The following is a 16,446-nucleotide window of genomic DNA, read 5'->3' on the forward strand; positions in this document are numbered from 1 at the left end:
TTGGTCGGGAGTTTAACACGAACGTCTAACAACCCAAAGGTTGTAAGTTCAAATCTCATCACAGACAATTTGAGCTACTTCACAACTTTTCAACTACTTACTACTTTTGAGCTACTTTGCATGTTAGCAAACTCTTCCCCTAAACTTAACCCTTTTAGCTAACCCTTCCCCTAACCCTAACCTTAACCCTTTAACCGAACCCTAATCTTAACCCCTAACCCCAGCTAACATTAGCCAGCTAGCTAACGTTCACCTCCTAGCCACCTAGCTAGAATTTGTAACATATCATGTGTTTTGCAAATTCGTAACATATAATACGAAATTGTTGATGGACATCACAAATTAATTACAAACCATACAAAATGTAAAATACCATACATGTCCTAGATTTACATACAGAATAATAGGAAATGCCCTGAGACCAGCTTGGCGAAAATTGTATTTTTCCATGACTTTCTATTGAGAAGGAAAACTGCCTCCCCGTGCAAGCCTTGTTCTTCATATAACCCTTGAATAGGACGGGAAGGCTACAGTATATTTTCCCTCTACATCAGCCCCAGTCTCATCAGATCCCTGCCACTCCAAGGTACAGCAGTTTTACACCGCTGCCCGCCGTGATCGATCCTTCCTCACATCTCCAAGCTGCAACCGGTTCTGAGTCACCAACCACCTGCCCCCGGGAACCGCGCTTCTGGAGGTCTGGTGGGTTGGCAGCGGGCACGGCACGTCTGGCTCGGGACGTACAGAGGGGCCCGGGGGGGAGAGATAATACAAGTGAGGGAGATGGTGGATGCCTACGGTACGCGTGACGTAGCAAATTGCAGCAATTGCCTCTACTGTTTAACATGTGAAGAGAGAGAGAGAGCCCAGCCTCACGCGCTGGCGGGATACTGCAGAACCGGGGAAGGGAGGGAGGGAGGGAATGAGGGAGGGGAATCGAATCAGAAGAAGAAATAACGGAGGGGCCGAAGGTGGATGCACGAGAGGTAGCGAAAGACTGCGGAGCCGAGAGAGGACGAGAGAGGTAGCGGAAAACTGCTGAGGTTTAGAGAAGAGTAAAGACAAGAAGCATCAAAAGTCCCATAGTCGGTACCCCACCAGATTCAGGGATGTAGCCGAAGAGGGGAGAGCTCAGCCTTTCCGAGCTCATCACTATGAAGAAACATTCGGCCAGGGTTGCCCCGCTGTCCGCTTGCAACAGCCCGGTGCTCACCTTAACGAAAGTCAAAGGTAGGGAGAACTCCGTTCTGTGACTTGGCTTCGGTCTTGTTTAAAGCCTGATTTGGTGTGTAGCCTATTTTACATTCACCCTTGAAACCTACATGTTGTCGTGTCCAAGGTTAGGCTTGTAAATCAATCAGAAGATAGGTATAGCCTATACGTTTGGTGTTGTGTGACTGTGGCAGAGAAAACTTGGGTCAGTCAGGGGTGATGAATGGTGTTGGTGAAAGAGTTATCCGCCTTGAGGCACCGATGAACTTTTATAAATGTACCGTTGCGTGCCAAAACGCTTCGGATTACCAACGGAATGAACCCCCCTTCACGGCAATTAGGGATGCGTTCGGGAAGACTTTATCTTCATAGACCATCAACGCTTCTAATTACACATTTACTACCCTGGAAAAATGTCTAGATCATGATGGGAGATAATGGTTGTTACAGTCATTTATTCGAACAATCTCTTCTTTCGCTGTATTGTTTAAAAGCCAGACTGTATTTCGTTCTGCAACTTTCAACAATTTAGTTAAGAATTCATTTCTCCCCAACATCATCTGCATAATCGTCAATAATTATAATAACACCCCCCAAAATTATTTGGCGAACCTGTAAAATGCAAATCAGATGTATGGCCAAAAAGTCGTTTTGTCCTGCAAAATGCATCGGGCCATTGAAGTGTTGTGCTGCTTGTCCATCATGAGTGAGTGCATGGGGGAGCATGAAGCTGTTATTGTAGCAGAACAGGGCAGGGACCGAGACCCCGCCACACACACACACACACACACACACACGCACGCACGCACGCACACACACACACACACACACACACACACACACACACACACACACACACACACACACACACACACACACACACACACACAATATCTTTAAATTGACAGGCCCAATGGAATAAAAATGGTTGTCTGGCTATCCAAACTCCTTGCTCCGGCCCAGTGACTCTGGATCTGAGTCCCTCCCCAACGATTTCTAGAACACAAACACATTCTAACCATTCTGACTGGTCCCAGAAACGAACACACCGAGACCACACGTGGCTTAAGCGCCATTTTGAAAATGTGCAATTGGCTTTGATACTCACCACAACCAACTTCAAAGATGTAAGACTTTATGAACCCAACCAGTAAACAGGTAGTAAACCTTTATGAACCCTACCAGTAAACAGGTAGTAAACCTTTATGAACCCTACCAGTAAACAGGTAGTAAACCTTTATGAACCCTACCAGTAAACAGGTAGTAAACCTTTATGAACCCTACCAGTAAACAGGTAGTAAACCTTTATGAACCCTACCAGTAAACAGGTAGTAAACCTTTATGAACCCTACCAGTAAACAGGTAGTAAACCTTTATGAACCCTACCAGTAAACAGGTAGTAAACCTTTATGAACCCTACCAGTAAACAGGTAGTAAACCTTTAAAACCCTACCAGTAAACAGGTAGTAAACCTTTAAAACCCTACCAGTAAACAGGTAGTAAACCTTTATAACCCTACCAGTAAACAGGTAGTAAACCTTTAAACCCTACCAGTAAACAGGTAGTAAACCTTATAACCCTACCAGTAAACAGGTAGTAAACCTTATAACCCTACCAGTAAACAGGTAGTAAACCTTATAACCCTACCAGTAAACAGGTAGTAAACCTTTATAACCCTACCAGTAAACAGGTAGTAAACCTTTATGAACCCTACCAGTAAACAGGTAGTAAACCTTTATAACCCTACCAGTAAACAGGTAGTAAACCTTTATGAACCCTACCAGTAAACAGGTAGTAAACCTTTATGAACCTTACCAGTAAACAGGTAGTAAACCTTTATGAACCCTACCAGTAAACAGGTAGTAAACCTTTATAACCCTACCAGTAAACAGGTAGTAAACCTTTAAAACCCTACCAGTAAACAGGTAGTAAACCTTTATAACCCTACCAGTAAACAGGTAGTAAACCTTTAAAACCCTACCAGTAAACAGGTAGTAAACCTTTATAACCCTACCAGTAAACAGGTAGTAAACCTTTATAACCCTACCAGTAAACAGGTAGTAAACCTTTATAACCCTACCAGTAAACAGGTAGTAAACCTTTATAACCCTACCAGTAAACAGGTAGTAAACCTTTATAACCCTACCAGTAAACAGGTAGTAAACCTTTATGAACCCTACCAGTAAACAGGTAGTAAACCTTTATGAACCTACCAGTAAACAGGTAGTAAACCTTTATAACCCTACCAGTAAACATGTAGTAAACCTTTATAACCCTACCAGTAAACAGGTAGTAAACCTTTATAACCCTACCAGTAAACAGGTAGTAAACCTTTATAACCCTACCAGTAAACAGGTAGTAAACCTTTATAACCCTACCAGTAAACAGGTAGTAAACCTTTATGAACCCTACCAGTAAACAGGTAGTAAACCTTTATAACCCTACCAGTAAACAGGTAGTAAACCTTTAAAACCCTACCAGTAAACAGGTAGTAAACCTTTATAACCCTACCAGTAAACAGGTAGTAAACCTTTAAAACCCTACCAGTAAACAGGTAGTAAACCTTTATAACCCTACCAGTAAACAGGTAGTAAACCTTTATAACCCTACCAGTAAACAGGTAGTAAACCTTTATAACCCTACCAGTAAACAGGTAGTAAACCTTTATAACCCTACCAGTAAACAGGTAGTAAACCTTTATGAACCTTACCAGTAAACAGGTAGTAAACCTTTATGAACCCTACCAGTAAACAGGTAGTAAACCTTATAACCCTACCAGTAAACAGGTAGTAAACCTTTATGAACCCTACCAGTAAACAGGTAGTAAACCTTTATGAACCTTACCAGTAAACAGGTAGTAAACCTTTATGAACCCTACCAGTAAACAGGTAGTAAACCTTTAAAACCCTACCAGTAAACAGGTAGTAAACCTTTATAACCCTACCAGTAAACAGGTAGTAAACCTTTATAACCCTACCAGTAAACAGGTAGTAAACCTTTATGAACCCTACCAGTAAACAGGTAGTAAACCTTTATGAACCCTACCAGTAAACAGGTAGTAAACCTTTATGAACCCTACCAGTAAACAGGTAGTAAACCTTATAACCCTACCAGTAAACAGGTAGTAAACCTTTATGAACCTTACCAGTAAACAGGTAGTAAACCTTTATGAACCCTACCAGTAAACAGGTAGTAAACCTTTATAACCCTACCAGTAAACAGGTAGTAAACCTTTAAAACCCTACCAGTAAACAGGTAGTAAACCTTTATAACCCTACCAGTAAACAGGTAGTAAACCTTTAAAACCCTACCAGTAAACAGGTAGTAAACCTTATAACCCTACCAGTAAACAGGTAGTAAACCTTATAACCCTACCAGTAAACAGGTAGTAAACCTTTATAACCCTACCAGTAAACAGGTAGTAAACCTTATAACCCTACCAGTAAACAGGTAGTAAACCTTATAACCCTACCAGTAAACAGGTAGTAAACCTTATAACCCTACCAGTAAACAGGTAGTAAACCTTATGAACCCTACCAGTAAACAGGTAGTAAACCTTTATGAACCTTACCAGTAAACAGGTAGTAAACCTTTATAACCCTACCAGTAAACATGTAGTAAACCTTTATGACCCTACCAGTAAACAGGTAGTAAACCTTTATGACCCTACCAGTAAACAGGTAGTAAACCTTATAACCCTACCAGTAAACAGGTAGTAAACCTTTATGAACCTTACCAGTAAACAGGTAGTAAACCTTTATAACCCTACCAGTAAACAGGTAGTAAACCTTTATGAACCCTACCAGTAAACAGGTAGTAAACCTTTATAACCCTACCAGTAAACAGGTAGTAAACCTTTATAACCCTACCAGTAAACATGTAGTAAACCTTTATAACCCTACCAGTAAACAGGTAGTAAACCTTTATAACCCTACCAGTAAACAGGTAGTAAACCTTATGAACCCTACCAGTAAACATGTAGTAAACCTTTATAACCCTACCAGTAAACAGGTAGTAAACCTTTATGACCCTACCAGTAAACAGGTAGTAAACCTTTATAACCCTACCAGTAAACAGGTAGTAAACCTTTATAACCCTACCAGTAAACAGGTAGTAAACCTTTATAACCCTACCAGTAAACAGGTAGTAAACCTTATAAACAGTAAACAGGTAGTAAACCTTTATAACCCTACCAGTAAACAGGTAGTAAACCTTTATAACTACCAGTAAACCAGTAAACCTTTATAACCCTACCAGTAAACAGGTAGTAAACCTTTATAACCCTACCAGTAAACAGGTAGTAAACCTTTATAACCCTACCATGTAAACCTTATAACCCTACCAGTAAACAGGTAGTAAACCTTTATAACCCTACCAGTAAACAGGTAGTAAACCTTTATGAACCCTACCAGTAAACAGGTAGTAAACCTTTATAACCCTACCAGTAAACATGTAGTAAACCTTTATAACCCTACCGTAAACAGGTAGTAAACAGGTAGTAAACCTTTATGACCCTACCAGTAAACAGGTAGTAAACCTTTATAACCCTACCAGTAAACAGGTAGTAAACCTTTATGAACCTTACCAGTAAACAGGTAGTAAACCTTTATAACCCTACCAGTAAACAGGTAGTAAACCTTTATAACCCTACCAGTAAACAGGTAGTAAACCTTTATAACCCTACCAGTAAACAGGTAGTAAACCTTTATAACCCTACCAGTAAACAGGTAGTAAACCTTTATAACCCTACCAGTAAACAGGTAGTAAACCTTTATAACCCTACCAGTAAACAGGTAGTAAACCTTATAACCCTACCAGTAAACAGGTAGTAAACCTTATAACCCTACCAGTAAACAGGTAGTAAACCTTATAACCCTACCAGTAAACAGGTAGTAAACCTTTATGAACCCTACCAGTAAACAGGTAGTAAACCTTTATAACCCTACCAGTAAACATGTAGTAAACCTTTATAACCCTACCAGTAAACAGGTAGTAAACCTTTATGAACCCTACCAGTAAACATGTAGTAAACCTTTATAACCCTACCAGTAAACAGGTAGTAAACCTGTAGTATAATGGCTAGGTTAGGATCTTAGATCAGTGTGGGGCAACTTGTCCCCGGAGTTTCAACCAGAGGCTTACTTTACATTATTCACTCTGTAAAATACATATTCCTTTTATGACAGTCCAATGCTTCTGTTGCCGCCTCCTTGGTTGTTGCTGTGTGTGTCCTTCCTTCTAGGGTTACCAGTGACCCACAGAACATTCTAGTGTGTCTCAGAGTTCCACTATGATCACAGAACATTCTAGTGTGTCTCAGAGTTCCACTATGATCACAGAACATTCTAGTGTGTCTCAGAGTTCCACTATGATCACAGAACATTCTAGTGTGTCTCAGAGTTCCACTATGATCACAGAACATTCTAGTGTGTCTCAGAGTTCCACTATGATCACAGAACATTCTAGTGTGTATCCTAGAGTTTATAAGAATAATGATAATGTATTATTATTAACTTCTATAGTGCTTTTCATAATATAAATCTCCAAGCACTTCATAAGCAAAACAAACAAACCATCTATTCTGACAGGTGAACCAATAGAGGCCAAGTCTTTGAATGCTGCATCCTCTGCAGACGGAGAGGGTCAGTTCATGTCCTGAGTGGAGGGAGCTGGGAAGCAGACTCTTACAGCCACTGGACTCCTTCTCCTTCACTCTGTGTTTCACCACATGGGTGACGTCTCAGCAGCTCACAACACAACAGTTCAGAAGAGTATCCAGTGGTCTTCTCTACGAGCCGTCTGTCTCACCACTGTTGCAGTCCTCTGTCTCCCATTCCTCTCACGCTTCAGACCACTCCTCACATGATGTTTTCAAAAGATCAGGAACTGGCAGCCAGGTGACACAAAAAGATGGTACTGGGCCCAGATGCATTTTTCAAACAAAAACATTAGCCAGCTAGTTAGCTAGCAAGTTAACCAAGCCAAAAATAATACCTTGACTCAGCATACTAGTAGAAGAGGAAGCTTCACCACTAGAAGTATACAGCAGTACACAGAGGAAACTAGCATTTCCTGTTGAGATCGGAAAGGAAGAGAACAGACTAATTACTGTTTTACATTCACAGCTGGATTTGTGTGTGTGTGTGTGTGTGTGTGTGTGTGTGTGTGTGTGTGTGTGTGTGTGTGTGTGTGTGTGTGTGTGTGTGTGTGTGTGTGTGTGTGTGTGTGTGTGTGTGTGTGTGTGTATCCTAGAGCTGTGTTTATATTGTTGAATCACTCACAGCGGTCTTTGTTGTCCCTGTGTGCTCCAGCAGTGTCTGAAAGGTGAGCGTGCAGGAAGGGTTGTCTCTCTCAGTGCTGTGTTAGGGGATACCCTTCCTCTCCTGCTGTTGTGTATGGAGAGACTGACACACAAGCACACACACACACGCCCACACGCCCACACACACACACACACACACACACACACACACACACACACACACACACACACACACACACACACACACACACACACACACACTGAACCTTCACTGTCCACCCTAGAGGAACTGAACCTTCCCTGTCTACCCTAGAGAACCTGAACCTTCCCTGTCCACCCTAGAGAACCTGAACCTTCCCTGTCCACCCTAGAGGAACTGAACCTTCCCTGTCCACACTGGAGGAACTGAACCTTCCCTGTCCACCTGAGAGAAACCAAACCTTCCCTGTCCACCCGAGAGGAACTGAACCTTCCCTGTCCACCCTAGAGGAACTGAACCTTCCCTGTCCACCCTAGAGGAACTGAACCTTCCCTGTCCACCCTAGAGGAACTGAACCTTCCCTGTCCACCCTAGAGGAACTGAACCTTCCCTGTCCACCCTAGAGGAACTGAACCTTCCCTGTCCACCCTAGAGGAACTGAACCTTCCCTGTCCACCCTAGAGGAACTGAACCTTCCCTGTCCACCCTAGAGGAACTGAACCTTCCCTGTCCACCCTAGAGGAACTGAACCTTCCCTGTCCACCCTAGAGGAACTGAACCTTCCCTGTCCACCCTAGAGGAACTGAACCTTCCCTGTCCACCCCATAGAACTGAAGCTTCCCTGTCCACCCTAGAGGAACTGAACATTCCCTGTCCACCCTAGACAAACTGAACCTTCCCTGTCCACCCTAGACAAACTGAACCTTCCCTGTCCACCCTAGAGGACCTGAACCTTCCCTGTCCACCCTAGAGGACCTGAACCTTCCCTGTCCACCCTAGACAAACTGAACCTTCCCTGTCCACCCTAGAGGAACTGAACCTTCCCTGTCCACCCTAGAGGAACTGAACCTTCCCTGTCCACCCTAGAGGAACTGAACCTTCCCTGTCCACCCTAGAGGAACTGAACCTTCCCTGTCCACCCTAGAGGAACTGAACCTTCCCTGTCCACCCTAGAGGAACTGAACCTTCCCTGTCCACCCTAGACAAAGTGTTTTACAGTCCAGACTGACGTTATCTTTAGCTTTACAGAGGCACATGCAGTGAGAGAATGATCATTAACTTTTTAATCAGCTTTATGAAGTGGAGGAGATTGATTGTCCCAATGGAGGATTTGTTTAGTAAGTGGACGTTGAAGCACAGTCTCATACACATCAACACGGTTACTATGACACAGAACTAGAACCTTGTTCAGTGGTCTCACTGGCTTTGAAGAATGACCTGTCAGCCTTGGAGATATGAGAGTCAGGGTTCAATCTCCAGTGAAATCATTTACTGTGTAGGTAGGAAAGAGGATGGAGAATTGTATTCCTATGTGTTTGATAGCCTAGCATATAACTTGTGAAGTTTGGCCAGTTTATTTTGATGGATTGCCAGTTGCAGGAAAGAGAGTGTACAGGAGAAGCTAAAAGAAGTATTTTCTGGACTGTATTGAAAGAGAAGGAGAGAAGATTAGAGGAGAGGAGAAGAGAGGGGGGACTGGAGAGGCAGAGGGGAGGAGAGAAGTAGGGAAAGAGGAGGGGAAGTATCACAGAGTGTGGAGAGAAGATGAAAGGACAGACATTGAGGGTGATGGAGGAGAGGAGAGTACTGGACAAGACAGGAGAGCGTGGTGGAAGAGAGGAGAGTACTGGAGAAGACAGGAGAGAGTGATGGAAGAGAGAAGTACTGGACAAGACAGAGAGTGATGGAAGAGAGGAGAGTACTGGAGAAGACAGGACAAGTACTGGACAAGACAGGAGAGTGATGGAAGAGAGGAGAGTACTGGACAAGACAGGAAGACAGGAGGAGAGGAGAGTGGACAAGACAGGGTGATGGAAGAGAGGAGAGTACTGGACAAGACAGGGAGAGAGTGACTGGAAGAGAGGAGAGTACTGGACAAGACAGGAGAGAGTGATGGAAGAGAGGAGAGTACTGGAGAAGACAGGAGAGAGTGATGGAAGAGAGGAGAGTACTGGACAAGACAGGAGAGAGTGATGGAAGAGAGGAGAGTACTGACAAGACAGGAGAGAGTGATGGAAGAGAGTGATGGAAGACTGGACAAGACAGGAGAGAGTGATGGAGTAGAGAGGAGAGTACTGGACTGGACAAGACAGGAGAGAGTGATGGAAGAGAGGAGAGTACTGGACAAGACAGGAGAGAGTGATGGAAGAGAGGAGAGTACTGGACAAGACAGGAGAGAGTGATGGAAGAGAGGAGAGTACTGGACAAGACAGGAGAGAGTGATGGAAGAGAGGAGAGTACTGGACAAGACAGGAGAGAGTGATGGAAGAGAGGAGAGTACTGGAGAAGATGGAAGAGAGAGAAGAGGAGAGAGTGATGGAAGAGAGGAGAGTACTGGAGAAGACAGGAGAGAGTGATGGAAGAGAGGAGAGTACTGGACAAGACAGGAGAGAGTGATGGAAGAGAGGAGAGTACTGGACAAGACAGGAGAGAGTGATGGAGGAGAGGAGAGTACTGGACAAGACAGGGAAGAGTGATGGAAGAGAGGATAGTACTGGACAAGACAGGAGAGCGTGATGGAAGAGAGGAGAGTACTGGACAAGACAGGAGAGAGTGATGGAAGAGAGGAGAGTACTGGACAAGACAGGAGAGCGTGATGGAAGAGAGGAGAGTACTGGACAAGACAGGAGAGAGTGATGGAGGAGAGGAGAGTACTGGACAAGACAGGAGAGAGTGATGGAAGAGAGGAGAGTACTGGACAAGACAGGAGAGCGTGATGGAAGAGAGGAGAGTACTGGACAAGACAGGAGAGAGTGATGGAAGAGAGGAGAGTACTGGACAAGACAGGAGAGAGTGACGGAGGAGAGGAGAGTACTGGACAAGACAGGAGAGAGTGATGGAAGAGAGGAGAGTACTGGAGAAGACAGGAGAGAGTGATGGAAGAGAGGAGAGTACTGGAGAAGACAGGAGAGAGTGATGGAAGAGAGGAGAGTACTGGACAAGACAGGAGAGAGTGATGGAGGAGAGGAGAGTACTGGACAAGACAGGAGAGAGTGATGGAAGAGAGGAGAGTACTGGAGAAGACATGGAAGAGAGAGAGTACTGGATGGAGAGTGAGAAGAGGAGAGTACTGGACAAGACAGGAGAGAGTGATGGAAGAGAGGAGAGTACTGGACAAGACAGGAGAGAGTGATGGAAGAGAGGAGAGTACTGGACAAGACAGGAGAGAGTGATGGAAGAGGAGAGTACTGGACAAGACAGGAGAGAGTGATGGAAGAGAGGAGAGTACTGGACAAGACAGGAGAGAGTGATGGAAGAGAGGAGAGTACTGGACAAGACAGGAGAGAGTGATGGAAGAGAGGAGAGTACTGGACAAGACAGGAGAGAGTGATGGAAGAGAGGAGAGTACTGGACAAGACAGGAGAGAGTGATGGAAGAGAGGAGAGTACTGGACAAGACAGGAGAGAGTGATGGAAGAGAGGAGAGTACTGGACAAGACAGGAGAGAGTGATGGAAGAGAGGAGAGTACTGGACAAGACAGGAGAGCGTGATGGAAGAGAGGAGAGTACTGGACAAGACAGAAGAGAGTGATAGAAGAGAGGAGAGTACTGGACAAGACTGGAGAGAGTGATGGAAGAGAGGAGAGTACTGGACAATACAGGAGAGAGGGATGGAAGAGAGGAGAGTACTGGACAAGACAGGAGAGAGTGATGGAAGAGAGGAGAGTACTGGACAAGACAGGAGAGAGTGATGGAAGAGAGGAGAGTACTGGACAAGACAGGAGAGAGTGATGGAAGAGAGGAGAGTACTGGACAAGACAGGAGAGAGTGATGGAAGAGAGGAGAGTACTGGACAAGACAGGAGAGAGTGATGGAAGAGAGGAGAGTACTGGACAAGACAGGAGAGAGTGATGGAAGAGAGGAGAGTACTGGACAAGACAGTGATGGAAGAGAGGAGAGTACTGGACAAGACAGGAGAGAGTGATGGAAGAGAGGAGAGTACTGGACAAGACAGGAGAGAGTGATGGAGGAGAGGAGAGTACTGGATAAGACAGGAGAGAGTGATGGAAGAGAGGAGAGTACTGGACAAGACAGGAGAGAGTGATGGAAGAGAGGAGAGTACTGGACAAGACAGGAGAGAGTGATGGAGGAGAGGAGAGTACTGGACAAGACAGGAGAGAGTGATGGAGGAGAGGAGAGTACTGGATAAGACAGGAGAGAGTGACGGAGGAGAGGAGAGTACTGGACAAGACAGGAGAGAGTGATGGCATATTTTATTTATATTATTTTATATATTAGAGGATGAGAGGACAGGAGGGAGTGTGAAGAGGGAGGAGATGAGGTATTATAGAGTATGGAGAGAAGAGGAGATGAGAGGGAGGAGAGAGTAGAGGACAGACAGGAGCAGGACAGAGGAGAGGTCAGCAGCAGAGATGTCCCTGTTTTGAACAGCCTGCTCCCTCTGGGATGTCAACATACAGTACACCCACTCTGCAGGTGGAGTGAATCACAGAGGCCACTGCGTATAAATACCATTGTGTGTGTGTGGGTGGGTGTGGGTGTAGGGGTGGGTGTAGGGGTGGGTGGGTGTGTTTCTGCTCACCACTTCTCAGACAGAGACCCAGCCTGCTTTCCCTACAGAGAAGTGAGTCACCCTCTGCCTTTTAACCACGATATAGGTCATTTCTCTCTCCCTCTCGCTCTCTCTCTCTATATACCTCTCTCTCTCTATACCTCTCTCTTTCTATACCTCTCTCTCTCTATACCGCTCTCTCTCTATACCTCTCTTTCTCTATACCTCTCTCTCTATATACCTCTCTCTCTCTATTCCTGTCTCTCTCTATACCTCTCTCTTTCTATACCTCTCTCTCTCTATACCGCTCTCTCTCTATACCTCTCTTTCTCTATACCTCTCTCTCTATATACCTCTCTCTCTCTATACCTCTCTCTCTATATACCTCTCTCTTTCTATACCTCTCTCTCTCTATACCGCTCTCACTCTATACCTCTCTTTCTCTATACCTCTCTCTCTATATACCTCTCTCTCTCTATTCCTCTCTCTCTCTATACCGCTCTCTCTCTATACCGCTCTCTCTCTATACCTCTCTCTCTCTATTCCTCTCTCTCTCTATACCTCTTTTTCTCTATACCTCTCTCTCTATACCTCTCTCTCTCTCTATACCTCTCTCTCTCTATACCTCTCTTTCTCTCTCTCTATACCTCTTTCTCTATACCTCTCTCTTTCTCTCTCTCTATACCTCTCTCTCTATACCTCTCTCTTTCTCTCTCTCTATACCTCTCTCTTTCTATACCTCTCTCTTTCTATACCTCTCTCTTTCTATACCTCTCTCTCTATACCTCTCTCTTTCTCTCTATCTCTCTTTCTCTATACCTCTTTCTTTCTCTATACCTCTATCTCTTTCTCTCTCTCTATACCCTCTCTCTCTCTATACCTCTCTCGCTCTCTCCTGGTGACAAATCCCCTCTCTCAGTGCCAGTCCACATTCCTCTGTGGAATGATGAAAAATGGATTTGTCTTTAAATATATTTAGTCTTCAAAGCACTTTAAAACACTCCTGCCTTCCAGGGAGATGACATTTCATTGGCTACCACATCTGGACTGGGACGGTTACCACACTGTGATTGACCATATCCCCAGTGGTCCAGTTACCTTGACCACGGGTTATACAGCGATCCATTGAAAACAGATGTGTTTACATACAAACCTCAAACTCTAGTCCCTGGAGCTCACACTCCCCACCTAGACAAGCACGGAATATTATTAGTATCAAGTCTAGTGAAGAGGAATAATAACAGTAATGGCTGGTGGTTGTATGATCATTGTTTTTGCATGGATCATACTTCAAAACTCAAAATACACAGAGAATAAAGTTGACATTTTGAGAATAAAGTAAAAATTACATTTCATGAATAATGTCAAAATGTTTCAAGAATAGAGTAAAAAACATTTGATATTTTCAGTAGGATACAGCAGGATATTTTCAGTAGGATACAGCAGGATATTTTCAGTTGGATACAGCAGGATATTTTCAGTAGGATACAGCAGGATATTTTCAGTAGGATACAGCAGGATATTTTCAGTAGGATACAGCAGGATATTTTCAGTAGGATACAGCAGGATATTTTCAGTAGGATACAGCAGGATATTTTCAGTTGGATACAGCAGGATATTTTCAGTAGGATACAGCAGGATATTTTCAGTAGGATACAGCAGGATATTTTCAGTTGGATACAGCAGGATATTTTCAGTAGGATACAGCAGGATATTTTCAGTAGGATACAGCAGGATATTTTCAGTAGGATACAGCAGGATATTTTCAGTAGGATACAGCAGGATATTTTCAGTTGGATACAGCAGGATATTTTCAGTAGGATACAGCAGGATATTTTCAGTAGGATACAGCAGGATATTTTCAGTAGGATACAGCAGGATATTTTCAGTAGGATACAGCAGGATATTTTCAGTAGGATACAGCAGGATATTTTCAGTAGGATACAGCAGGATATTTTTCCCAGCCATAATCACAAGCAACAGCTGCGATCAGCACAGACCACGGTACACAGCTGTGCGGAATACATATTAGGAACATCCCCATTCTCCCTTCTCAGACCTCAACACTCCCCTAGTCAAGTATCAACCCTGCACTACTCAAGTGTCACCCCTCCCCTTCAACTCTCCTCACCATTGAATTGGTCACTTATCACCCCTGCTTTGGTCAAGCCTCACTTCTCCTTCTCACCCCTCTCACCCTTGAATTGGTCACTTAGAACGATATTCGCATACTTTAAAAGGGGTCTTTCTTTCTAATGTACTGATGTGTGCAGAAGCAAGAGTACACCTGGCAAGAATATGGTCTGCACAACAGCCAGACTGAAACTGCTTTGGTCAAGCCTCACTTCTTCTTCTCACCCCTCTCACCCTTGAACTGGTCACTTATCACCCCTGCTCTGGTCAAGCCTCACTTCTCCTTCTCACCCCTCACCCTTGAATTGGTCACTTATCACCCCTGCTTTGGTCAAGCCTTACTTCTCCTTCTCACCCCTCTCACCCTTGAATTGGTCACTTATCACCCCTGCTCTGGTCAAGCCTTACTTCTCCTTCTCACCCCTCACCCTTGAATTGGTCACTTATCACCCCTGCTCTGGTCAAGCCTTACTTCTCCTTCTCACCCCTCTCACCCTTGAATTGGTCACTTATCACCCCTGCTCTGGTCAAGCCTTACTTCTCCTTCTCACCCCTCACCCTTGAATTGGTCACTTATCACCCCTGCTCTGGTCAAGCCTCACTTCTCCTTCCTACCCCTCACCCTTGAACTGGTCACTTATCACCCCTGCTCTGGTCAAGCCTCACTTCTCCTTCCTACCCCTCACCCTTGAATTGGTCACTTATCACCCTGCTCTGGTCTGGTCAAGCCTCACTTCTCCTTCTCACCCCTCACCCTTGAATTGGTCACTTATCACCCCTGCTTTGGTCAAGCCTTACTTCTCCTTCTCACCCCTCACCCTTGAATTGGTCACTTATCACCCCTGCTCTGGTCAAGCCTCACTTCTCCTTCCTACCCCTCTCACCCTTGAACTGGTCACTTATCACCCCTGCTCTGGTCAAGCCTTACTTCTCCTTCTCACCCCTCACCCTTGAATTGGTCACTTATCACCCCTGCTCTGGTCAAGCCTCACTTCTCCTTCCTACCCCTCACCCTCGCACTCATTTAATCACAATAATGAGCTTTTCAATTGGCCAAAATACATGCTAAGAGCCGACAACACCAACAACAATACATGTGGAAGTATAAGATGTATGATCATCATCATAATGAACTAGGATTCAATTCATTACAATGACAATGTTGCTAGCTAATATGGATGTTGTTGTCACTTCACTGGCCACATGTAAACACAACCACTCCACTTCCTGGATCTTGCCTAACATATTGCAATCTTAGAATTCTGGTACACCACCATAGCTTAATATAGCTAAATAGCATGGGTTGGTTCATCAGTTACAGCAATCAAAGCCCATTTCAAACATATTTCCTACAGTTAAGCAAATGAATTGTCTATAACTCGTTGGTTCTGCTTTGTAACTAGACATACCCCATCTAATTTAGCTGCTAGCTGGCAGGTGAAGTTCTCTAGTTTGTGTATGGAAACATATTTCCATACGCTGTTGTTGCTGAGACCAGAAGACACGGTGTCCAATTATAAGTACTACTCCACAGAGGCAGAAAAGTGTTGGCAGAAGTTTATGTTGTCATTATTTGTTGTATCCTATTTCATTGGTAAACAACATTGACCTGGCAGCTTAGTCCCTCTGCGTCTTGGCAACACTTTGACAAATCTACTTTTCCCTTTGAATTCCCCTATAATTTATGGTGTAGGCCACCAATTTCATTTTCCCATTACTTAAGGCCCATAGTGTAATGAAAGTCACCTGCTAATAAACAGACAGCACCTTGCTAAGATGGACTATAAAACTAGTCTGTTTTAGCATTAAGATGCTACGGTAGTCTGTAACTCTGTTTTAGCATTAAGATGCTACGGTAGTCTGTAACTCTGTTTTAGCATTAAGATGCTACGGTAGTCTGTAACTCTGTTTTAGCATTAAGATGCTACGGTAGTCTGTAACTCTGACCTGAGTCTGATGAAATGTGTGTTGAAGTCTGTTTTAGCATTAAGATGCTACGGTAGTCTGTAAGTCTGTTTTAGCATTAAGATGCTACGGTAGTCTGTAAGTCTGTTTTAGCATTAAGATGCTACGGTAGTCTGTAAGTCTGTTTTAGCATTAAGATGCTACGGTAGTCTGTAACTCTGTT

The 16,446-nt window shown here is 44.1% G+C and overlaps 1 protein-coding gene across 1 annotated transcript in view; it reads left to right on the top strand.

Annotated features, from left to right (window-relative positions):
- Positions 1-963: 963 nt before the first annotated feature.
- slc35f3b (solute carrier family 35 member F3b) overlaps positions 964-16,446 on the top strand; it is a 114,185-nt gene continuing 98,702 nt past the window's right edge. The window contains 1 exon segment of the mRNA XM_052514293.1: positions 964-1,230. Within this exon segment, the coding sequence (XP_052370253.1) occupies positions 1,155-1,230 (76 nt within the window). The 5' untranslated portion in view covers positions 964-1,154.

The sequence above is a fragment of the Oncorhynchus keta genome, unplaced genomic scaffold (assembly GCF_023373465.1).
Source record: "Oncorhynchus keta strain PuntledgeMale-10-30-2019 unplaced genomic scaffold, Oket_V2 Un_scaffold_17242_pilon_pilon, whole genome shotgun sequence".
In the NCBI taxonomy this organism is placed as follows: domain Eukaryota; kingdom Metazoa; phylum Chordata; class Actinopteri; order Salmoniformes; family Salmonidae; genus Oncorhynchus; species Oncorhynchus keta.